Below are 24,567 nucleotides of genomic sequence, written 5' to 3' on the forward strand. Positions count from 1 at the left end.
AACCAGTGTGAATATTTAAACAATAACGATTGCTGGTTAGAAAAATCTACCCATTACAATTTATTTCATATTATATTTGCTCAAGAATGCATTATGCGTCATCTCTAGGAAGTGAGGGAGTTGATAAAATTTCTGTTTGACATCAGGCCAGATGAGTTTGGAAGCTTCTGTAGGAGGCTTTTTCAGTTTTTATTACAGGTCCAGTTCTCTTCCTGAGAATTCTTCAGACAAAATAGGAACATTTTTTTTTCTTTATTGTTGAATGGTATGCCATTGTATAATGATACCGTTTTGGTCATTTCATTAATTTAATCTTCTCCCTTAATGTAATAAGTGCATACCTTACTTATACTACCAAGCTGATTTGCATTACATTGTTTGTAACAACAAATGTTTATTATTATAGACAACCTGGTTTCAGAGTCTTTGGAAAGTTTGTAAGACTTGTCTCTCGGACATGGGATTCTCAGGAGTATGCAGCGTTTCTTCTTGGTGCCATGTTGGGAGGAGCTAAATTCAACTGAGATAGTCTTCTATTAATTCATTATCTTGGTTAATATTAAATAAACCACAGAAGAAACAGGCACATGCAAGTTATGACTGTAGAGCTTTGAGGATTTTTTGTACTCGAAAATGGAAACCGATTTCATTTAATGCTATGTCAGTTTTGTTGAAAATGTCCCAACCTAATGACCACTTCCATTTACATATTCTAATCTAGTGAACGGATAGGGCCTATAAGTTATTTGTCCTGAAAATTTTTAAATTAGGCTACAGGTCCCCTTGAAACTCCAATACATAAAAAATGCTCATGTATACTCTAACTTTAGATTCTAGTCATGAGATTACAAAGAAATTGTGGTACTCCTTTAAAAATCGTCTCCTTAAACAGATTCAGTTGAAAACTGGGAGGGGGCAGCATTTAAAATTTAATAAAAAATAAAGTAATTCAAAGTAAAGTCTGTAGCCAAACTCCTTAATTGTGATGCATTTGCTGAGTTCCCCTCTTCCATCGTCGGGCCTGCTCTGATGCCATATGGCCTACCATGGAACATTTAACTTGTCAGATATAATGGATTGTCCTGGAAGCAGATTTTTGCTTTGAGCACTCGGCTCCTTTCTTGCATTTCACTCTCAGCTCCAGGCTGCAGGATGAAGGATTGTGGTGGAAATGCAAAGAAGAGACACACAGTTGATTCCCCTTAAGAGAGTGACCTATATGCCACAAAATTTTACCCACGTAAAGAGGCATTATCTCCATCACTGGCCTTAGCAGGCTGCATGTCAGAATCATTTAAGTGCGCCCGGACTTAACAGATTGTGCAAACATTTCAGAATTGAGTGCTTAGGAATAATAAAACATCGTCATTTTAACTTATGTAGAAACGGTGTAGCCACAGCAGCCAAATGATAAGTATTTTTTGTGACCTACTTGTAACCTAAACCACCTGGTTTGTAGATATTGTAAATTAAGTTCGATTTTCAAATCTAAGAATGCTTAAAAAAAAAAAAGAGAGAGAGACCGGATGGAGATGTTATATGGTCTCATTGCTGTTGTTTGGTGACTAGAGGTGAGGTTGAAATGACCATTTAGGTGGACGGATAAGAGGCAGGTAATTATCCTACCAAGCTTTCCATCTTGAAACTGAAGTGCGGGCCTTCCGTTTATTATGAACTACTAGAAACTAGAGATTGACCATCCTGTGGTATTTAATTTTTATCTGTAAATATAAAAAAATATAGTATTTGAATGTTGATTTTAATTTGGTGCTCTCATGAGGTAATTTTTTTTTTTTTCATTTCAATTTGTGGTATTATTTCTGAAATCACAAGCATGGAAAAGTGCTAGGAGGAATTTGTGACTTTTGTATTTGTGGGAAAACTTCCTTAAAAAGTAAACAGTTTCTTTTCTATATGTACATGTACATACATAGCTACAAGTTACTCTTCTAGTATAATCTACTGGAACCCCAAAACAAGTATTATAATACTGAGACCCAGGATAGACGACTTACAGATAATCAATCAAGTACGAACCAGTGGAAAAATAAGTAACTTATGTGTCTCAATTTAACCATAAAATGGTATATGTTTGATCACTCTAGAGTTACAAAAATTAATTAATAAATCTGTATACGACACATGTAAATACAGTAAAAGAGACTCTATTTGCAAAGGGTAATTTAATGTACTCACCAAAACATGTGTCTAAAGTGTTAGAAATTTAATATTTAATTTACTACTACCAATTTATGTATTATAGATAATTCTTAATAGAGATCTATAAAAACTATGGTGGCCTTGAAAACTGATATAATCTCACTTCTATACAAAGAAGAGTTATTTCTTTTAAATGAACAGCTTTCCATGAAACGGCTAAAAAAATCTGTTAAAGTTTATGTTTAACAAAAAAGTGTATGTGTGTATATTTCTTACCAATCTTTAACTAAGCACATTTGTTTTATTAATGCCACTGGTAAGATGATTTTCTTCCCCTTTCTGTACTCAAATTTTGGTCAGGCTCATTCCTAAATGAGTTTCAGTGGTGCCTGGCCAGAGCCAGCTCTTGTTGGGGCATGTGCGCCCTCTGCTGGCTGCTCAGATTGGAACTGATGGGTGTGTGACCTACTTGTAACCTTAATTACTTTTCAAGGTTGGGTTTTTTTTGTTTTTTGTTTTGTTTTGTCTTTGCACTTTCACACAACTAATCACATATGTGCAGTAATTATAAAGTTGTAGGTTAATACTTTGTTTTTATTTGGAAATGAAGGGTTTTTATTATTGTTGTTTAGGTTTTTTTAAAATTTGCTTTTGCTAAATAAACTCCTAATAGGTTAAATAATATGTAAAGTATATGCCACTCTTGAGTTCTTCAGTGGTTGATTTCATGTTACCATTAATTGTATTTTCGTAGTGTCTCCTGGCTTGATTACACTTAAGAATTTTTGTTTGACAAAGTTGGGAATGGACTTAAAAGGTTAAATCGTCGAAATTTTGAAACATTACTTTTTGTGGGTAACGGATGTGGTAGGCAACACCTGCTAGAGAACTCCCTGATAAGGCTGACAGTTTTCACTTGCTTCGTGAAGGAACATGACCTTATATTTGCATCTTAATATTTTATAAAGGCATTTTTGGTTTCCTGGCAGACCAAGTTAAGCGATCCTCCCTGGCAGACATTGAGAATGGTAGTTCGAGTGGAAACTTTTTGGTTCTGTTTTGCCTCTTTGGGTTACTGTTGATAGAGTGTGAGGTGTCAAAAGAGCAGAGCACTAGTGGTATCCTCATTCCCTAGCCACAGGGAGGGTGGAGGGGGCACCCTAGCCTCTCTGCCGTGGCTCGATGGAGAGTATCCTTGGGGCCTGATAGGGCTCTGTATAAGGAACTTGTCTTAAAAATAGCAATGATTTTTGTTGACAAGGTTTTATCAAACTTTTTATAATAATTACTTATGTATAAGTGATTTCTACATATCTCTAAAATAAGGTGATTGGATCAAACAATATAGTATTATACGGAGAGGATGTTTTAGATCTTTACAGTTCTTTTGTTTTATATTGCAGATTTCTCTAGTTTGTAAGCAAATTTCATCAAAACTCCCCCAAATATGAGATGATCCAAGAGCTTAGAGCTAGGGAAGGGGGAAAGTGTTATCAAAAAGAATTTTTTCCAGTTTTCCATCTTTCCAATTTTAAGTACCAGTTACTTTAAAATTTGTTTTAGATAAATCATAAAAGTATTTGTTTTTATTTAATTAATGACAAACTGCATTCTAACAAATATCAAGTTCCCACCAAATCTTTTGTATAACGTCCTCTTGCATAGAATCTCAGATGGGTCTTTCCTGTTGCTACCTGTGAGCAAGATGAGGTTGCGTTAGGTGCTCTTCCTCTGTGCCTCTCATTATTCCCATCATGACCGTTCCTGATGGACATTATTGGGTTTGCTCCCCATTTCAGCCACGTGAACTCTTAACTCTAGTCCATCATTGACTCTCCAGCAGCCAGCACATGGTACACAGAGACACCCAACAAATATTTATTTCTGAATCTCATGTTTTTTGGACCTTGTTCATACTTATCAGTTGATCATTTTTTATAAGTTCAAGAAGTGAAAATTGCTATCTGTAAACAACTGCTCCACATAGTGCATTTTATTTTCTTACATATTTTTGATAGGACGACGTCATTTTTCCGACTACTCCCCTTCTCCTTTCTCCTCCTGTGATCATTTCCTCTACCTCTCCTCTTCCTTCCTGTGCCGCCCCACCCCCCGTGTTCCTCTCTTGATTTAGTCATGCTCATATATTCAGGAATTAGAAGGCTTTTCTTAAATACCCAGTGTGATTTTGTCTGTGAACCATCACCTTCCTATAACAGTGACTGGTTTCACGGGGGAGTCGTACTCTTCGAGGAGTGTGGTCCTGTCTACCCGAGTTTGGTTTTCATAGGTCCATTCTCTTAAAGTTGATCTTTAACAGCAGGCTCAATGTTTAGCGGTTTTCTTACTGTTTGTCTGCTCCATGGATGCCCTGAAATGGATTTTGAATTCTGAGTATAATACTTATATGTATTAAACATACGTATGAACTGTATTTAAAATATTCATGAAAGCTCCATCTCCTTTATTTTTGTGCAGTCTTGAGTAGCATATTTCTTTAAGAGGTGATAATTGTTATATTCTTGTTAGCTGTAAGCTCAGCTTGAAAACTGAGGCCATCACCTACATACCAGGTGCTAAAATATGTAATTTTCCTATGTAAACACTCTAGCTATAGCAAACGTAATACTAAAACTTTTCCTTTGTTGTCTGTTGTTCCGTTGTACTTAATTCAGAATTTGGTCATTATGATTTTTTACATTTCATATATTAGCAATACTTTGTTAGAACATCACGTTTAATGGGAAGCAAATAATTTATTGCTAAAAGTGATTTGCGTGGCAAAATGTAGCTGCTGATTTTCTTAAATTTGCTAATAATTCCAAATAATTTAGTCTAGCAACCAAATCTTACTCCTATAATGTTGTCTCTACTGCATCTAGCCAGAATGTCACAGATCTTCTCCCAGAGGGATCAAAGAACCAGATTCTCTCTCTCAGAATAGGCTTGTAATGCCTCGGTAGAGCAAGGATAGGGGAGAATATATACATGGGTGGAAGGGCCCTGTTAAGTCAAACCAAGTAACGTTCGCTTGAGTTTGATCCTGGAGTCTAAAGATGACTTTAGTCGGTCTTGGGACAGAATGGAGGAAGATTTGCTTTCGGAGCAGTGGCCAGCGGTGCTGATTAGAAGAGGAGTAGCTGTTTATCTCCGAGATTCTCATGGCTGGAATTCTGTTGTTTTTTAGGGGAATCTACTTGGTAATGTGAGATTAATTTTTTAAAACAACCAGTTTTTATTAGCAGAGATGAACAAATTTAAAGGCCTAGTAGGCTGCCAGGAAAAGGTTTCTCTGACTCATGAAATGGTTATATGGTAGCTGTCTGAAAGAGCCTCAGAGATCAACAATTGTTTGTCTTTTTAAAAATCTAGTTAAATAGGTTGGATCAGGTAGTAATTAATTTTTTGTTAACCCATCTGGTTCCCAGGTTTATTGGAATTTCATCTAATGTAACCTTAAAGACTGTGCCTGTCACTTTAATTGGTTACTCTTATCGCTGGCTGGTTAGAGTAACCAGGGGAATTTTATTTAAAGAAACAAAAAAAGAGAGAGCAAGAATGCCAGACCCACTCCAGTGAATGCTAGTACTCTGGGGTAGAGAACCCAGGAATCTGTTTTAAGAAAAGTCTTACCAGTGATTCTCATGATCAGCAAGGTTTCTTATCCTTAGAATTGAATTTCGGGGAATTACTTTTCTCTGCGCCCATCTTGTGTCTGCCTTTGTTCCTAAGAATATAGTGAAATTATTTTATTTCTGCTTGCTTTTGATACCTTTAATATGTATCACAAGAATCACATTTTCCTCATTTTTGTATGAAAACTATTGTTTCTTCAAGTAAGAAAATAAGATTTCAAATGCATATGTTGTCTCTTCAGTGGCCACATAAGTCCTTAATTGCCTTGGTTATACCCAATCATCACAGACACAAACTGCAACAGAAATATAAAATAGGGTAGGCAAAACTGTTAAGATCTTATTCACGTAAAGCCAGTGGTAAGTTACGCATTAGAAGTAAGTCGAGTGATTTCGGGGTTGCCCTTAGTCCTTCAGGTCTCTAGGGAACTCTTGTACAAATTGCTGATTCAGAAAATCATTACTCTGGTGGCTCAAGTGGCACTTTAGTGGCCTTAAAGAGTTATTTGACACACCTCCCCAAACAGCTAAGTTATCCCCATGATTATGTTGATTAATTGCACACTCTGTGGAATTAGTGTTATTTTCAATGAAAGATTTTCCTGCATTCGGAAAATAAAGCATAAAACTCGTGCTTTAATTTGATAATATTCGCACATCTCCTAAGCATAGCATTGAGTGAGGGGGATTATTTCGGCTGTTGTTGTGTAGGGCACGTGAATATACGTAAGGCAGTATTTTTATTCTGCGTTAAGAAAGCAGTTTTTGATCTACTCCAGGATGGCCACTCAAAACGTTTATCAATTCTAACATTTTCATCTATCAAAGAACTTGAGAACTCCTCTTTGACTTACTACAAATTGAGTTAAAATTATTTGAGGGAGAGTTGTGACACAAAGGGAGAAGACAATATATGCTGGTAACTCATCTAGCATACGGCAAAAAGAGGTGGCCCAGTGTAAGAACAGGCTTTGGTACTGGAATTGAAAGTTTCTGTTCTCGCTTCATCTCTTTAATATCTGTATAACCTCTTTTATTTGTATAAGCCGGTTTCCCTTCCTTAATTTTAGTGACCTCATCTATAAAAATAGAGATTTAAATGTCCATCTAAGGAGTTCTTAGGGTGTGTTGTCTTAAGTGATGCAAGTTAAATTATTTGGCTTACTGTACGGTGACTTATAAATGTAAGCGCTTTACGGAGAATCGAATAATGATTCTGAACCATGAGCAGCCCCCCAAAATGATGAGTTTTGATGATGCCTCAAGTTAATCAGCGTATCTGGGATCTTAGTACGCCCACTGTTGTGAAGGCAGCACAGTGTCTAGAACGGGAGGAGGTGCATCGATGATGAAATGCAGCCAAAACTCATCGTTTTCCAGAATGGAGCTATAGGTCATTACTGAGTATTCCATTTTAATGATTTAAGAACATCAGTGAAAAAGAGGACTAATGCTTGTCTTTTCTGGGGAAATGACTAGCTTTGTATTTCTCGTTATTCTTTGCTACATACTATGTGCCTAATCACCTTTTTCCTCACTTTTTTTTTTTTTTTCCTGTTCTCAATGTAGAGGGAAAGAGGAGAATTTTCTATGGCATGAAATGACTTGTTTATCTGCTAGAATTGAGTTCTAATTGTTTTGTCATTAAATTTACTAAATTTGGATTTTTTCATGCCTGTGGATGAAGACAGAGTTGTCTTGCTGTAGTAAGATTCTGTAGGAGAGAACCAATGTTCTATGAATTTTAGAAATCAAAAGAATAACATCAACTTCTGATTTCTTACAGACCCAGACTCTTCCCTCTAAATGAGGATCAGGGATAATTAAGATTGACCAACTAGTTAGAACAACAAAGGTGTATCTCATAGAAATATCAGAAAAAGTAAAAAATGTTTTTAGATCAATTTAAATAAAATTTAATTTTTTAAATTTACATTATTTATTTGATATAAAATCGCAAACACATATTAACCCAATACGTCCTTATTGTTACGTTTTTTATAATAGTAGCTCCTCAAGTTCCTTGGGACTCGTATTTAATAGACAAAAAGGTAGGGGCTGGTATGTGTATTCAGACAAATTTAGGAACAATTACATTAAACTAAATTAAGTGTCTTCATTACAGGACTTTTCAGAAGCTTTAAAATGCCAAGATACAATGTAAATTTCTGGGGGAGGGATAGAGATAGCTTGTAACATATGCTGGGCCCTTTTAATTAGCTTTCCTTTTGTTTTCTGGAGCTGGTTGTGGGGTTACTATTCCATAGAAGACACTTGTGAGCGATGCTGTGTTGTCCTATATTATAATTATAGTTTTACTTTTACTCTTTCTCTTTGCATTTTAAACAATCATATTCTTCACATAGGGAATGTGTAGCGATGCAGCTTCCTGCCATGTTTTTGCTAATTAGTTGCTTCGTAGAGTTATCGTGGAGATCATTGTAGTTTATTGTATGATGCACAAATTCTGGTGTATAAAGTACCTTGAGACCTTTTAGGAGTATGACACCATGTAAATGTAAATTATCATCACCTATAAGACACTTTCATTAATTTCATATCAAATTCATGAGTGTTTTGAGCTCTGAGATTTAAGTGTTCAGTACTGGGCTTCTTGCTTATTTATATATTTTCCCCCCAGAGTTTAAACAGCAGCAGCACAGAACAGTGCTAAAAGGGGCCCAGCCTTTGGAATCAAATAGCCAGGATTTGAATCCTGGTTTATCACTTACTTCCTGTGTGATCTTGGGCAATTTCTGTATCTCAGTTTCCTCATCTGTAAAATGACTGACTCATGGGGTTGTTGTGCAGATGACATAAATCAGTCTACATAAGCCCTTTGCAATGTAGGTAATAATACATGACAGGGACTCAGCTATTCTTATTTGAGCAAGGGGAGCAAAGAAAAGGCAGGCATGGTAAAGGTAAAATAACTCTAAATAATAACCTTATGTATATATTCAGAACCAGTAAGAATTGCAGTGTTTGTTTAATGAAATAGTCTTCTCAATATTAAAAAAAAAAAAAATGAATAGGTTGGTGTTGGGGACAAGGACAGAGATTTGATGAGTTCCCTAGTTTGATAGCTGGGAACAAAAGGCTCATTCTTCATTTCCCAGAATGCGGATTAACAGTGAAACAGCCTTGCTTGGTATTGTCCTGCAGCATTAGATAATTTTCTATCAAGGATTTTCAAGGGATATGTTTCACTTTATGGGTGCATCTTTTTCAGTGATAGGTAAAATATATACTATTTATATATAATTTTAAAAGTGGCTTTTTAAGAATGAAAGGCTAGAACCCCAAACATGACCTTGTCATTATCCTACTGGTCAACCACCAGTGGGCTCTTCTGCGTCACAGCCCACCTCCAGAAATCATAGCATCAGTGAATTGTTCTTGTCTCTCAGTCTTCCCATGCAGATTAGAAGTGTCTGGTGTAGCCATCTACCAAAGGCAATAGTTCTTAGATGCAGCCCTGTGAATGAATGGACTTAAGAGACATTTTTTTCTTCACGTAATATTTTCATTCTCATCCAATTCCCTGGGCAGTTCCTACAATAGGATACTTTGGATATATTGAAAGAAAAATTAGAAGTCCTGGAAAATTATAGAATATAAAATTATTAAATTTGGAAATATATAGGCATTTGTTAACCATACTTCCCCCAAATAAAAAAAAAATTTTTTTTTCTTTATCATTCTTGGGCAGCAATATAAAGGGTTACTGAATAGATCAGCAAAAATATCGGTCTTAAAAAAAAAAATTGAAAGTAGCTTACGGTGTGTTTTCTGCTTAAGTTAGTTTTTGCAGGGCACCAGAAGAAGCAAGTGAATTCTTTATTGATTGCCAATTGGTGTCATTTTTTAATAATTAAATTTAAATATAGGTTTTAGCAGCCGATGGGTTCAGTTTGGACGGAACACGTGTTGACTTTCCGGGTGGTTCGCTCACTGTAGATGCCGACTTACTCCAGAGAAGGGCTGCACGTTGATCCCCTTTGTCTCTAGAAGGATTGATGGACGGATGTTGTGTCTGCTCATTTACAGCGTTTTTCTTGTTTAATTTTTAAAATTGTGACACAGTATTACATGTTCCTTGTATACATGATTTTTGCAGAAGGAAGTTGTTTAGCCAATATGTCGACTCAGTTTGTGAAATCCTCCCTGTAGCTTTCATTCAGCCTTCAGTGCACCACTCCATTAGGTCACATCATCCGTTTCGTGCACGGCAAAGCGTCACCAGCAGCAAAATTTAACATTTGGTCCTCTTAGGTATAAAAATGAATCAAATGCCTGACAAGATTTATTTCTGGTACATAATTCAGAATATCCCCCGCACCACCACACACCCTTTCTGGGCTTATGACAAACGTTACTAACGGATACTTTTAGTTTTTAAAATATGTACAACAGTACTTCATGCAGTAAAAGACTTGAGCGATTAATGCTACCCTTATGCCTCTTTTGAGTAGTTTTAGCCATGGGGCTTGGCACTGCCACCATTGTCTCTGTGCCAAAAAAATATCCGCAGCGGCTGTCGCATTCTAGTACTGGAGGGTTGTCTCGAAAACTCCACAGTGACTGCACCGCATTTGTTCATCACTGCTATCTCTTTTAAATATTGGAAAAATAGAATCTTTAGCTCTTTCAAAGCTCCGTGGTGGTTGTGAGGATGGGGGAGGCGAGTGGCAAAGAATGGAAGAGAGGGGGGAAAGAAGCTGTCTGCACCAGCCAGTTGGTGTAAATGACAAAAATCCATGCCCGACATAGAGTAAACACAGATATTTAGGAGCTTTTGTGTTCATGAGCATAGATAGTTACTTAAGAATCCTCCTCAAACATGTTATCAGCGCTCTTGAAAATTTTATTATCTGAAACAAATGTTCCAGTGAATTTTAAGCAGAAAATCAACATCAAGACCCTAGCTAATTTTTAATGGACAATTTACACAAAAGACATATTTATTTTCCTAGAAACCGAGGTGTCATTGTAAAATGGCTGCTTTTTGTCATTAGGAAATGATAGGAATGGATATAATACATTTCAGAAGGTGCTTGGGTTTATCCACAGTCCCTGATTATTTTGCTCCCAAACAGGGGTTTGGGCTCCGAGGGCAGATTTATAGTTGAATTTGGGAACAAAAAGATGTAATAAAGTTAAAGGCATACACTATCAGAATGAAATGTGTTCGCTCGTGATTTCTGGAGCGATCTATTTGATGGTAAAAGTGGATGGTATAGATGAAATCTTTACAAGGAGCCTAATCCTAAAAAAAAAAAAAAAAAAAAAAGCGCACCTCCCAGCCTCCCGCTGGCTGCACTGCCTCTTTGGTACCTCGCAGACTTCGACAGAGTCCTGGACGGGTGCCCATTGATGTCATGGAAACACTCAAATTACTGAGAATGATTCATGTCTATGCTGGTCTCTTATCCTCCCCCACACAAACAGGAGTAGATTTTTAACCCTGACAACTTGTAATTTGCAGTGCGTTTATTTTTGTATCTGGATAAATATTTTTTAACAAGCAAAATTAAGATTAAGCAGTCTGTATCTGATATGATAGTAAAGAATGCTGGGCCCATGTAACCAAGAGTACTTTGGGGAATCTGTGCAGCATGAATTCATATTTTCTCATCTTTCCCTCCTCCTTCTCTCCCTTCCTACCCCCTTGCTCTTTCCATTCTGCCTTCCCTCTCTTTATTTCTCTCCTTTCCTTTCACTTCTCTCTCCCATTTATTCTCATTCATATTCTTATATTCTTCTCCTCCCTCCCTCCCTTTCCCTCTCTCTCTCCCTCTCTTCTCCCTTCTCATCCTTACTATATGCACTAACATTCTAGCTTTAAAATAATAAATGGAATAGCTCTAACTTAAATATATATCTAAATTGAGACAAATTCTGATAGAAAAATTCATCTCTCCGAGGTATATGTGCTGGATTCGAGTTGGGAAATAATGCCAGGTGGTGCAATTCTGCAGGGGATAGCTTCAGTGATCCCTTCCAGAGAAGGAAATAGATAGCCTTCCCTTCTTCAAACTGCATTTTACATTCAATTTTTAGAAATTACCCAAAACAGGGTACTAGATGTTTAATTTCCTAGGAAGTCAGGGAATACTCTACAATATCTGTCTGTCTGTCTGTCTTTCTGTCTATCAAGTATCTACCTACCTACCTACCTATCATCTATCTATCATCTATCTATCTATCTATCTATCTATCTATCTATCTATCTATCTATCTATCATCTATCTATCTATCACCTATCTTTCTACCTTTTTGCCTGTCTCTTTACCTACCTCTCTACCTGCCTTTCTAGTTGTTAAATAAGTGAATATAGTGTCAAAGTTAATTACGGTGCAGTTGTATTGAAGCTTTTAGGATGCAAGAGCTTAATGAGAGTTGTATGTCATTTGATTGCTTATAAAGGTTGAGTCTTTTTGTTAGTGATATTTGTAAAGAGAAGTTAAAGGGTATCTATAGGTTATATTTGACTTACACAGAAGAGTAACAAATATATCTGTCTGACCATTTGTACTGCCGAAAAGGTAAATGAACCTTTTCTTCAGTGTAAAATCCTCATACAATTAAAGTTATTCTCTTAGATCTCCCAAGACCGACAGTTTGTGACATGATATCCTGTTTCATTAGAATTGAAACTGATATGGGCATTGATTTTCTACTTTGCACTGAGCTCTATACCAGAAATGAGGTATGGGGATATTTTCTCAAGTTTGAGATTCATTGAAATCAGTAGAAAAGTTAATACTGGGGGACAGAGGGTTAATTTTAAGACTCGGGTATGGCTTTCTTTGAAAATCATCTTCCATTTTATATATATAGTGACTTAGATACAAGGTACACTTTTGAACAGATATAAGATTTATTAACCATGCATTCTGTGTGTGGTGTCAGGAAGGCATAAAATTATAACATTGTTATTGAACTAAAAGATAAAAGAATGACTACTTTTACTTTTCGCATTTTTGTTGCCTTGGGTTGAGAGGGGAAATTTTAGGAGTTGTAAACTTTAGACAGATACCTATTTATCCCCTCAAAATACTAGTTTTGAATTTTCCCATTGAACAAAGAATAGTGTAGTCCTAGGTGTAAAGTACAATGTTCCTTTAAACTCTAGTCCCTAAGAAAGTATACTATCCTTGAGTCTCAGGTGGGGTGGGGTTCATGTTCTGGATCCTGGGCCATGTCACTAGCCCCTTTTAATGTCCTGGTATGGATCAATTTTCTGTGATGACTCCTCCTATGTCACTAACTAAACTCAACTGCTTAGATCTCTTGTAATGTGGTTTCATTGTCTTCCTTGCTAATTATTAAAGCTAAACATACTTTTAAAAGAAACAAATGAGCAGCCTTAATTTTACCCTTTGATGTGATCACATAGCATCTGAGGCTGTATGCATCTCTGTAAAGCTGTCTACAGATAAAAAATTGTGTTGTTTGAATGGGAACAAGATCTTCACATTCTATTATCTCATGTCCTGCTGGACCTACGGGTAGAATATGAACTTGGGTTCAGAGTGGGCAATTTTTCAAAAATCCTCTTTCCCAAATGTAAATTTCATCATCCTGATCGTGATGTGATTTACTCCTGGGAAAGGGAGTTTAAAAACAAAAAGAGAGAGAAAGAGATAGAGTCCCAGAATTTTGAATAGTTTCTTTGCTGTATTCACCATCTGGAAAGCCTTGATTGATTAGCTTTGGCCTCACCATTAAGTGTCAATATAATCAATGGGAATTACTAGACTAGGGTCATTACATAGATAATTTGCCTGCTGTGTAAATAAAAATGAAATTGTTTAAATTTTGTGAGAGAGAAAGAAAGTGAAAATAAGGAACAAATTGTTTGTTAGAGAAAGTGGAGGCCATTGGAATGACAGTTTTTGGAAGTGTGGAGCAGTTTGGCTAAGAATAGGAATGAAGGATATTTTTTTCCAGTTTATCATAGCCAGAGTGAGGAAGTGTTATTCCTTCTCTTGCTTGCATACATTGCCAGTAGTGCCTACTTTACGTATGTAAACATCGGAGAAGAGAGGTAGATGTCTGTTACCTGGAAGAGATTTTTTTAAAAGGAAAAACACAATTTATAGTTTTTTGTTTGTTTGTTTGTTTTTCTCTTGGCAGGTAAAACAGAAAGGGGCTCATACTCATCTTATGGGAGAGAATCAAACTTACAGGGTTGCCACCAGGTAAGTGAGAATCTCGCGTGGGGAAGGGGTGAGAGAATTAACCTGGTGGATCAGTTTGTTTTGTAAATTAGATCATACATTTTAGACCGTGAGACTAAGATGCCCTGAAAGTCTGCCGATGCCTCTTTCTTTTAAAAAGTAATGAAGTGACACAGAGCTTGGAAGTGATAAACACCTCATCTTTAGATCTTTGGCATATCAGAACTACATTCACTGGCTTGTTTTTATTTTTTAATCCATCAGCCGGTACCAGTGGCACTGTTTGCAAACCAGCGATGTCGGTTAAAGTGGTTCTCTCAAAAGAGTTTATTTGCAATTAAGAACTTAAGAATTTCTTACACTGGAAATACTTTGTGTAGCCATTTGTCAGACCGACCTGGGTTCGGGTGGCTATTGCCCTAAATTATAGTTTTCATAGGGGCTGTATGATGTTGTGTGAAAACAGGGTTGTATTGAGGGATAAAAATGTCTGTGAAAATATGATTTGTTGTCCCTTTTTGTTTCTGAATTGTTTTTGGCTGGAAGTCAAGGCCAGCAGGCTAACAGCAAAGCCGTCTCAAGGGAAGCATGCGTGAGCTAGAAAAATAAGAGTACTTTAATTAAATAATAAAATGCCAGTGTAATACAAAGGTACAGCGTGTGTGTGTGTGTGTGTGTCTCTGTGCACTCTCCATTTGCATACTTTTAAGTCTCCAGAGAAAGCCCAGTTCTAAAAATACTATCAAGAGCCAAAAGTATAAGCTTTGTTTCAAGACAATTGAGATTTTATCGATGCTTTTTAAAAAAATTTCAGTATCGGTATTAATCATATGTTTAAAATCGTTTTCTTTCTTTTCTTTTTTTTTTTTTTTTAAAGATTTAGGTTTTCTTTTTATAAATACATTGGCTTTTTACTTTGGAAAACTCTTGATAGAATTTAATAATCCTCTTTAATATTCAAAGCCTTCTAGTGTTTTATTATTCACCCAAACAGAATATATGTTCTTTCTGTGTTGGAAAGAGAATTCTTATTCTCTTGAACCCTCGCGCCCTCCAGTTTTCTTTAATGATATGGAAAAAAAAAATCCACTTAAAAATCTTAAAATGACTGTTTAATGTATCCTGAAAAATGCAAGCAGTTTTAGTAATTAAATAGAGCCTGTGAAGGAGGTTTCCTTTTCGTATCAGTCATATATCACTAAAGGTGGAATTCTGCTGGGTTTTGTTTTGTTTTTTTTTTCCTGGTTATATTTGCATTTTTAAAGTTTACTCCTTTGGCTCAGCCACCAATGCAGTCTTATTCAGCTTCTAAAAGATTTGTTGCAATGAGGTGCATGGTGCTTGGTTAAGAACTAACTCCTGCTGCACAAGCTGCAGACTCTAGTTCATGGCAGTTTGTTTGGAAAGAATTCTGCAGGAAAGACATTTACAGCCATTCCAGTGCAACGGAAACATCTTTGGAATGTGAGTGCAAATGTTCGGGGTAGATAGCTTGGGCGACAAGCCTCCCAGTGCCGAGTCTCTGGTGTAAAGCTCTCAATTCCTGCAGAAGAGCCTGTTCCTGTATATCTGTTTTCTGAGGGTCAAGGCAGAGGTCGTTAGAGTTTTGGGGAGAAGAAAGTTGACAACATCCTTCCTTTCTGCAGATGGTCATGGCAGAGATCTCTGTTTTGCTGGGCCTCTTTTTCTGGTCAATGAGAGAATAGGCTTCCTCGCCCCTGTATCCTTTCTTACTAATAGGAATTGGCGTGATTCCTCACAGACACAAGATTTCCTCTGCTGAGTAAGCGCGAGGCCCCTTCACTTGTGAAAGCACCATCCAGACCGCGCGAGTCTGTCTGTGTCTGTGCGGGGGCACAGACCCTCCCTCAGTTTGTGGGAATACTTCCCTCGGGTGAAACTGAAGTTAATTTTTTTGGCACACACAAGGTGAGAAGTGGAAAGGGGCAGAGGGTGGAGTACAGAGGTGGATGGACTGGCATGTGATGGCTGAATTTCTGGGCCTGGAGAGCTTCCTTTTGAGACATTCATGTCCAGGAAAATTCTGTCGTATACAGGAGTATGATTGCATATGCTTTTCTTAAAAACTTCATACTGTAGATGTGGAGTGTGGATTCTTTCATTCTTATTTCTGCTTCATGGTTGTGAGCCTTGCAAGAACTGACTGTCTCTGTGCTTAGCATGATCTCAGCAGTATCCATAAACAGTGTGATCACTGGTGGATTAAATAAAAGAGCGAAATTTTGGAAATTCCTTGATTGAGGAAGTAGGAGCTGGAGAAGAAAAGTGTGCATATTCTGCTTTCTGTGAAATTTGAGAATAGAACAGACCATAGCGTGTTTTCCAGTGAATGGGTTTCTCTGGCCGAATTGTTTTTTTTTTTGAATCCCTGTCTCCAATATCAGCTATGCAAACCAAAAAGAAAGGCAGAGTCTTGGTGTCTTGGGCTTCAAGTCTAAGTAGCAGATCACAGCTGAAATGATTCCTCTCTGTTTGGCAAGGTGAGTGACTTGCACGGAGGGGAAGCTTTTGTTTTCTCCATCGTGGGGCATGGGGTGGACAACCTTTAGATGACAATGCCCTAAGGGGCTCCACGAGCCGCTTTATCGTATAATAACAGTGTATCCTGTGGACTGAGGATGAGCACTTAGGATGAGCACTGTTACGTGTGAACTTGCTTATTTCAGTCCCAATAATAGCCTTTTGTTTAGTGTAGAGAAATAGTGGTGGTAAGCAACAGGTAGCTTTCAAAACACTGTCCTGACAAACATATGTATTTTGTTTCAAAAATGTATCAGGTTCAAAAATTTATATATGTATATTATGTTTCTCTTGAGGATTTAACACTAATAGTGATAGACATGTGGATATTTTTAAAAAGTGAATATTTTAGCCGAAAATCAAAAACCGGCACGTCCTTTATTATCAATTAAATTATTTTCATTAAAAATAGTAATGTGATAATATGAATTTATTAATGCACTTCTACATAAAATTATTGGAAATTATCGTGGTGACTTTTTCAGACTTTTGAAATTGTATAGAAAATTAACCAAAAGACAAACCAAAGCAGCCAAACGGACTTTTTTTAGTTCTCACTAAATATGGCAAAACTAATTTAAATCAAATTGGGGTACGGAAATCACACCCAGGCTTAAAATGTTCATGCCAAATTGCAACTTCCTACTACTTTTACTGGCAGAGAAAATAAAATTTATAATGGAAAGTCTGACAGAAATAAAAATGAGCGGAAATAAAGTTTTTCTCAAGATAGTCCAACCTTAATATGATAATCAATAGCTAATATAACGAATGAGCATGACTGCAGAGGACAGAAGGAAAAAAAAAATGCCGTTTGCTTTTGGCCTCTTCTGCTGATTTGAATAGGATGTTTGGCGATTGCAAACTTTTTTTTTTTTTTTATCTTGCTGAGATCTGTTTTTGAATGAGATGATGATGTCAACACAAATGATTGTTATTAAGGCAGAAGTTTTCCCCTTAAATGGAAATTCAGCATTGATTATCAGGAATTGTTTGTTTTTCCTTTCTGGGATGTAGCCCAAGTCTAAAGCAATGGTTTTATTATTAATAGCTCCTGAACAAGGTGTGTGTGTGTGTGTGTGTGTGTGTGTGTGTGTGTGTGTGTGTGTGTGTGTGTGTGTGTGTGTGTGTGTGTGTGTGAGATATGGAAAGCTGGGCCCTATCTGAGACCCGTTAAGTTCGATTCTTATGAGTTGGGCCTTAGCTTTTCCCCCAAGTGATTCTAACGTGCAGCTAGGTTTGGTGATTTCCTAGAATGTTCTATGGGAGTATACTGTATTTTAAAGATTTGTGTTCAAAATCTGGTATTATTATTGACCTTGAAAAAGCTTTCAGACTACTTGCCTTAATTTGATTATTCAAGACATGGAAATATATGGCATCTATACTTCATTTAACAGGCAGTGAAAATTAGTAATATGCTGAAAATCAGTAAAATGTCTTGAAATCTTTATACAAAATTCCATAACTGAATGTCCCAGTCCATATCTTGTTTTCTCTAGTGAAGTCCAAGGCTTTAACCTCATCCACATTCTTTTTCTTTCTCAGCAAATAATCAAATAGGTCTGTGCTGATAAAGTTATTTGATGTTTAGATCGTAAAAACCAGCGGGATTTAAGAATTAGGCCTAATCTTGAATACCTTTGTTAAATTTCAGAAACTTTGAAGCTATTGAGGAAACAGACTCTATATATTATTTAGTTTCCTCATAAACCTAGTCATTTTTGATTCATTGAAATTAAATGTAGAATTGGTTCTGAAACATACTACACATATTTTTCCTTGAGTTATTTTTATTTTTGATACAAAATGAATGATAAATTACTTAATTATAAAATTTTTGTCCCCTTTAACTTTTTCTTAACTAAAGTCATAATAAAAAAGGTATAAGCATAAAAGACATGAAATCCTTTTTCTTTGTTAGGTCTCGTGTAAGCAGAAATGCTTCTTGTTTTTAATTTGACATTAGGCTTAAGTGTTTATTCACAGTGTGTAGTAATTCAGTCCAGGTCCTGTGCATTCTTCCTGGGACCCTCTGCCGTCCATGGACTGCACTATGTGCTGTGCTTATGTACTGCTGTAGCGCTCCGCTTCACTTCATAGTGCTTTTAAAATTTACCATTATTTATGTCTATCGAATGCTGGTTTCCACCAGGATTCTGTAAATCCCTGGAAGGCAGGGGCCATGTCAGCTTTATCTTGAGCTGGGGGGACTCTGTGCCCAGCCTAGTGAGGACTGTAATGACCTAATATTTACTTCTCCAGCATCACTTTTAGGAACCATCTCGAAAGTAAAGTCTCAACAATGTACGAGAACCACATAGTGAGCCTCATTTTCATGCCTACGGAAACCGGAAAATCATACCCTCTCAAAGAAAGTCCTTAACTTGCTATATGGACCCTAGAGTGACCCAGAGACCCTATCATGGAGAATCCCTTGTCACTCACTTTCTAGGAGCTGAGCACTAGCCTGGTGGCCTCACTGTTCTAGGCCTGTACATTCCGAAAAGAGTCAGTGAGGGAATTATGGATGTTCTGTATTTCTGGTGGATGTGTTGTTGGAACCAAAGGTCAGAACTCAGGCCTGTCCTTTTTGAATGTGCTAGTGTGGATGGTGGGACAGAATATTTAAAATTCTGACAGTTCCAGATATCACAGGGCCTGAGTTGACGGTGCGTATGCCATTGTGACCCTGGCTCTGAGCGCTGTTTGTCGAGCAGCAGCACGTTTGTTTTAGAGCATAGCTGTGGGTGTACCCCTCTCCCAGCAGCCACCCAAGACCCACCGTAGGGGATGCTGGAGCCATTCTTTCATCGCTTTGGTTAACAGATATTTATTGGCTCTCTAGTGATGTGTTAGGTACTATGGAGAAAAACAAAGGAAAGCTCATCTGGATACTAATGGGGAGAATCAAGCTCCATGTATCTAATTAAAACTTTTTTTTAATCTTATAGTATATATTTTCAAATACTCACAAAAGTTGAAAAAACTTTTGAAGAAAGGCATATACTCACCATTACATTAAATTGTTTTTAATATTTGTTATATTTTAATGTGCATATATATATATATACATATTTTTCAGTGAATGATTTTTAAATGGCAGATCGAATAAAATTTCACCTCTAAATTTTTTTATCATGTATGTCTTAAAATTAAGAACACGTGCCTATTTAACTAAAAATATGATCATCACCCCTAACAAAATTAACAATAGTTTCCTAATTTAATACCCAGTCTGTATTCAGATTTCTTCAATTGTCTCATGAAAATGTCTTTAATAGCTTTTTTTGGGCATTGCATTTATGCATGATATTTGGTTTCTGTGTCTTTTTATAATTTCTTTTCTACTAGAGCAATTTCTATAATTTTTTTGAATTATTATTTTCCTTAAAGTGATGAGGCCAGTTGTTTTGAAAAATATGCCCTCCCTTCTAGAATTGTCGGATTGTTTCTTTGTGGTGCCGTTTAATTTGTTACTCAGTATCACTTGTCTTGCCTACAAACTGAAAATTAGGTCTAAAGTCTTATTCTGATGAAAGACATTTTTGGCCTGAGTATTTCATAGATGATGCTATGTGCTGCATATTGCATTCCATCCAGACACATATAATGTCAAGTTATGTTGCTATTGGTAATGCTAACTTTAATCACTTGGTAAAAATGGTACCCTCTACCCTCCTCCCCCTTCTCTCCCTTGTAAATAAATCTTTCCCTTCTGCAATTAGCCAACAATCTCTGTGTTGATACTTCATCATTGGGCAGTTATCCTTATTCCCCAACAAGCTTTGACCTGTTGGTTTTAGCATGCATTAATGAAGCTTGCCTGAATCAGAGGTTTTTGAACTAGTGATTTTTTAAACTCCATCATTCGTTTTATATTTATAGCTATCATTCTTCTGTAAAGAACTTTCTTTCATTGTTCATTTTAGCATTTTCAATTTAAGTGCTTCATACATATCCAAGTATAATGTTAATAATCTTTACATTAAATATGGTCCCTTATCTGGAGAATACTGGGAGCCTTAAAGCCTTCTTCAAATCTCTTAAGATATATTGATAAGAAAAGTAGTTATGGCTCAGGCTAATGGTTAGAAGAACTTTAATTGCAAGAGGAAGAAGGTGATTATAGGTATGTTTCCTTGCAAACTAAACTCTAGTATTTTTTAATTTTCTTTTTTTTTTTTGGTTGAAATTTGGAACTTTGCGATAATCTCTGTACCTCTAGCGGAGAGATTAATGTTGCCACAAGCACTGGAGTTTCTGTAGGTTCTCATTTGCCCCTCTAATTTTAGTATTTATTCTTAAAGTTCTCACAAGGTTGACCATCGGTGGCTGACCGATGGAATCTAGTGGGTGATGTGATGTTCAGTGAAGTTGCTCTATCAATGATCTTTGAGAGCACAGCTCCAGCCCCTTCCCCAGTCCTGTCACAACCCACGCATGGCTGATGACTGAATGTCAAAATGAATAAATATCTAAGGGTTCGTTCAGGCTTAATTTCGAGGAAGGCTAGAGGACTAATATTAGGTGCCAGTATAAACTTCCAAGGCCATTATTATAATTCTCAATTAATAACTAAGAAAATGATGCTCAGAGAAGTAAAGCAAGACAACCCAAGGTCCAACCCCACGTAAGTTTCAGAACCAGGCTTTGAACTCTAAAACGTCTGATTTTAAAGCCAGTGCTTGTCCAACTGGGGTTTCCTGCTGTCCGAGCGCCCGATGAGGTATCTGGGCTCAGAGGTCGGTGTTAGAGCCCATCAGGAAAACCACTTTGGGGAGCTTCCGGCCCCACTGCAGACCCGGGCCTAACACGGTGCGGAACGGAGGAGCTTCACTCAGGTCTGCTCTGGGTGGACTAGAATTCTGAATGCAGTTGGTGCGGGGAGGCAAAGAAGTGGGGGCACACTGCTCCTGAACACTCAGCCTTTTTTTTTTTTTTAAGTAAACCACATGTGTCTATATGAATAAATATTCTTTAACATCCTCAGAATTAACATATGCAATTTAATTAAAATCAATGAAGATTTTCTGTGAAAACGGGTAGAATATGCCAGTTCACATTTTAGCATGAATACTTGCTTAAAAATGTGTCGATTATATTTGGGCCTTGCTTTTTGTGCAATGCGGGCTGAATATGGTTTGCTATTACACAAATTTGGGTTCATCATAGATCCAATTATTCTTCCAAAAATACAAGAACTACTTAGATGATATTCTGAAATAATACCTTTGACAAGCTCTTAAATGTGACCCAATGATTTTTTAATGATGGCATTTAACTCATATATTGTGAAATATATGAAATGACAAGCATGTGTTAGAAGCATAGGCAAGTTTTATCCAATAAACAGTTCAAGACAGCTAGTGCATAAAAAAAAAAAACATTGAAATTGCTTTCAGATGATTTTTCTGAGACACCAAAGAAATAGAGTTCTGTTATCCAAACTGAAATTTCTCCAGAATCTTGAAATTAACTTCTGTCTTCTTATGAAAAGTATTCAGAGGTTTTAATAACTACTAATAATTAGGACTACAGTTCATCTCTATATTTTTGATATGTAAAAAAGAAAGAAGAAAACCAATTAATGACCAGACAATTTAACACTAAGATACACTTGATAAAATTTAATGTTGAAATATATCTGCGCATCACATAGAAATCTGTATAGCCCTATAGCTTCTTTCCATAAGAAAGATAATATACTCACACAATTCAGCATCAGGAAAACTTTTCAATATGAAATGACAGAAATATTTATTCCTTTGTCTACGGTCATGCTTGAAATGGTTCCATCATTAAGAAAATATCTCCTGAAACTCTTACAATTGAAACCCAAGTTAAAATAGTGGGAGCACTGCAAGCTATCAACAAAACCCCATAACTGTTTTAGAAATAAATATGTCAGAAAGGGTCAGGTAGTGAGTCTGCTGCTGTGCCTGGTAGTGGTACCCTGCTTAGAACTGAGGAAACTCATCCTTTGACAAAGTGTGTGTGTTCTGGAGGTTTATGTGGATTTCTTGACATATGCTTTCACTCACAGATAAACTAAACTGAGCTTTCTAAAGCAGGGACCTTTTATGTTCAGTGTGTTATTTATTATCTAATGGAAGTGGTTTCCTGGGAAAAGAAATCCAGCAAGAATACATAGTTGCATTTGCTTTAACATTTCTAACACAAAAGTGTTCTTTCATGGTATGGCACTTATTTTTTGTCTGACATTTTTGTACTTCGTTAATAAAGGGAGAAGTCATATTTTGGTGGGATAGCATCTTTAGCCTGGCACTTCCCCAGATTTTACTGAATAGCGTATATATCACCAATGTTATATTCTTATGGTTTTTAATAAAATCTATATATCCCTTGATTCCGTTAACTTATCTTTTCAAAAGATATTTTCCGGTGAAGGATTTCTGTGACTTTTAAAAATAACTAGGTGTATCTTTTTTTCAACCCACCTCAAAGCCACGTTTATGTGAATTTGGAACAATGACAATTCAATAATAAAGTAATTAAGGAAGGACATCATCGAGGTTTTCAAGCAGTGGCCATCTTCTAGAGCTCTAGATGTGGGGGTATCTGTGCGTCGGGGTTTGACTGTACATGCACACAGAATAACCCAAGCTCATTTGTACCGTGATAATGAACAGCAGGGCACTGAATCTTTCCAGTTTTATTGGTATTGTATACAGTAAGTTATTAAATTCCATCTCTGTAATACACCTGCAGTAAAGTAACAAAACATTGCTGCACTTAAGGAACATGTGTGTGTGGTACAATGCCCTCCCCTGTCATTTCACCCCCCCCAACAGCTGCTTACGGATTTCAAGATCCATTGTATATATTCCCTTGAGCCCACCTCTAATAATCGAGACACATCTGCCATTGCAGTATTATAGGCATATGTAGTTTTATTGAAAACTATACCTGTAAAAAAATTAAATAACTCCTACCTCAATTAAATTGGCAAGCTACTTTTTGCAAAGATCATATTGCAGACCTCCTGAGACTCAATGAGTTCATTTTATTCTTATATTACAAATCACTAAATATGTTATTTTTATTTAGCCAAGTTGCTAGCGTTTCTCATGCTTTGATGATAAGTCACTTTCATCTATTCTCACTTTTGTTTTCTGTTTCCCCTTATCTTTACATGCTTAAAAAATAATACCATGCAGGCTTTATGAAGGAAAAATTGAGAGTCTGGCTACAGTAAACACAGGATAGGTAAGGGAGAGAACCCTAGCAGGCAGCTTTAATTCTCACACGATAATTAAATAGATATAAAGGTTACAAAATTGGGATCAAAACTTTAACTCATCTAGTGATTTGATAGAGATTTTTACAAGTTTCTTTGAGATCTGTTTGATTATCATAATGGTAGAATGGGAAATAATATGAAGAGGGAATGAATTAGTACATCATACAAGCATATGTAGGTGAATTCCTATTGGATTAAATCTCTTACCTTAATATTTACATTTTGTTGAATATTGGGTCAATTATGAATGTCTGTAAAATATTTTTTTTATCTAAACAGGAATAATAGTCAAATATTTGGTCAAATAAAAATATTTCTGAGCATTGCCTCATTCTCACTTAAGGTATGCAGAGTGTCTATATAGTTATTTATAGTGAGTTACTCATGCCACTGTTACAGTGATTTAGCTAAGAAGAAAAGTTTGTAACTTTGCTTCGTATTATCATAGAAAAGTCAAAAGACAGGATACCCACTGTGTGAACAGGAAGAAAACGATGTACATTTAATAACATTTGGAAAATGTTATTCAAAAGGGCTGTGTGTGAATGGCCTGAGGGAGTGAGAGATGGATCCCTATCCCCAGCGTGAGCATAGACACGGAAAAAATAGATCCTTTAGTGACAGTTGAAAGGTAGATGGTTTCACAGGATGAAGTCACTGTGAAATATGAACTAATAGTTGCTGTAGAGAAGGTAAAATATCAAGTAGTATATTGATCACCAGTCATGTTTAAATGATGGATTTTCATTTTTGATAAGAATGTTGATTAAAATTAGTTGTC

General features: G+C 36.5%; 1 protein-coding gene across 10 annotated transcripts in view; it reads left to right on the forward strand.

Moving 5' to 3' along the window:
- Positions 1 to 24,567, forward strand: part of TCF4 (transcription factor 4) — a 340,304-nt gene that overhangs the window by 154,022 nt on the left and 161,715 nt on the right. For all 10 annotated transcript variants that reach the window (XM_023531161.1, XM_023531162.1, XM_011361117.2 and 7 more), the window contains one exon: positions 13,938 to 14,002. In XM_023531161.1, the coding sequence (XP_023386929.1) occupies positions 13,938 to 14,002 (65 nt within the window). The remainder of the gene's footprint in view (positions 1 to 13,937; positions 14,003 to 24,567) is intronic.

Source organism: Pteropus vampyrus, unplaced genomic scaffold (genome assembly GCF_000151845.1).
Source record: "Pteropus vampyrus isolate Shadow unplaced genomic scaffold, Pvam_2.0 Scaffold62, whole genome shotgun sequence".
In the NCBI taxonomy this organism is placed as follows: domain Eukaryota; kingdom Metazoa; phylum Chordata; class Mammalia; order Chiroptera; family Pteropodidae; genus Pteropus; species Pteropus vampyrus.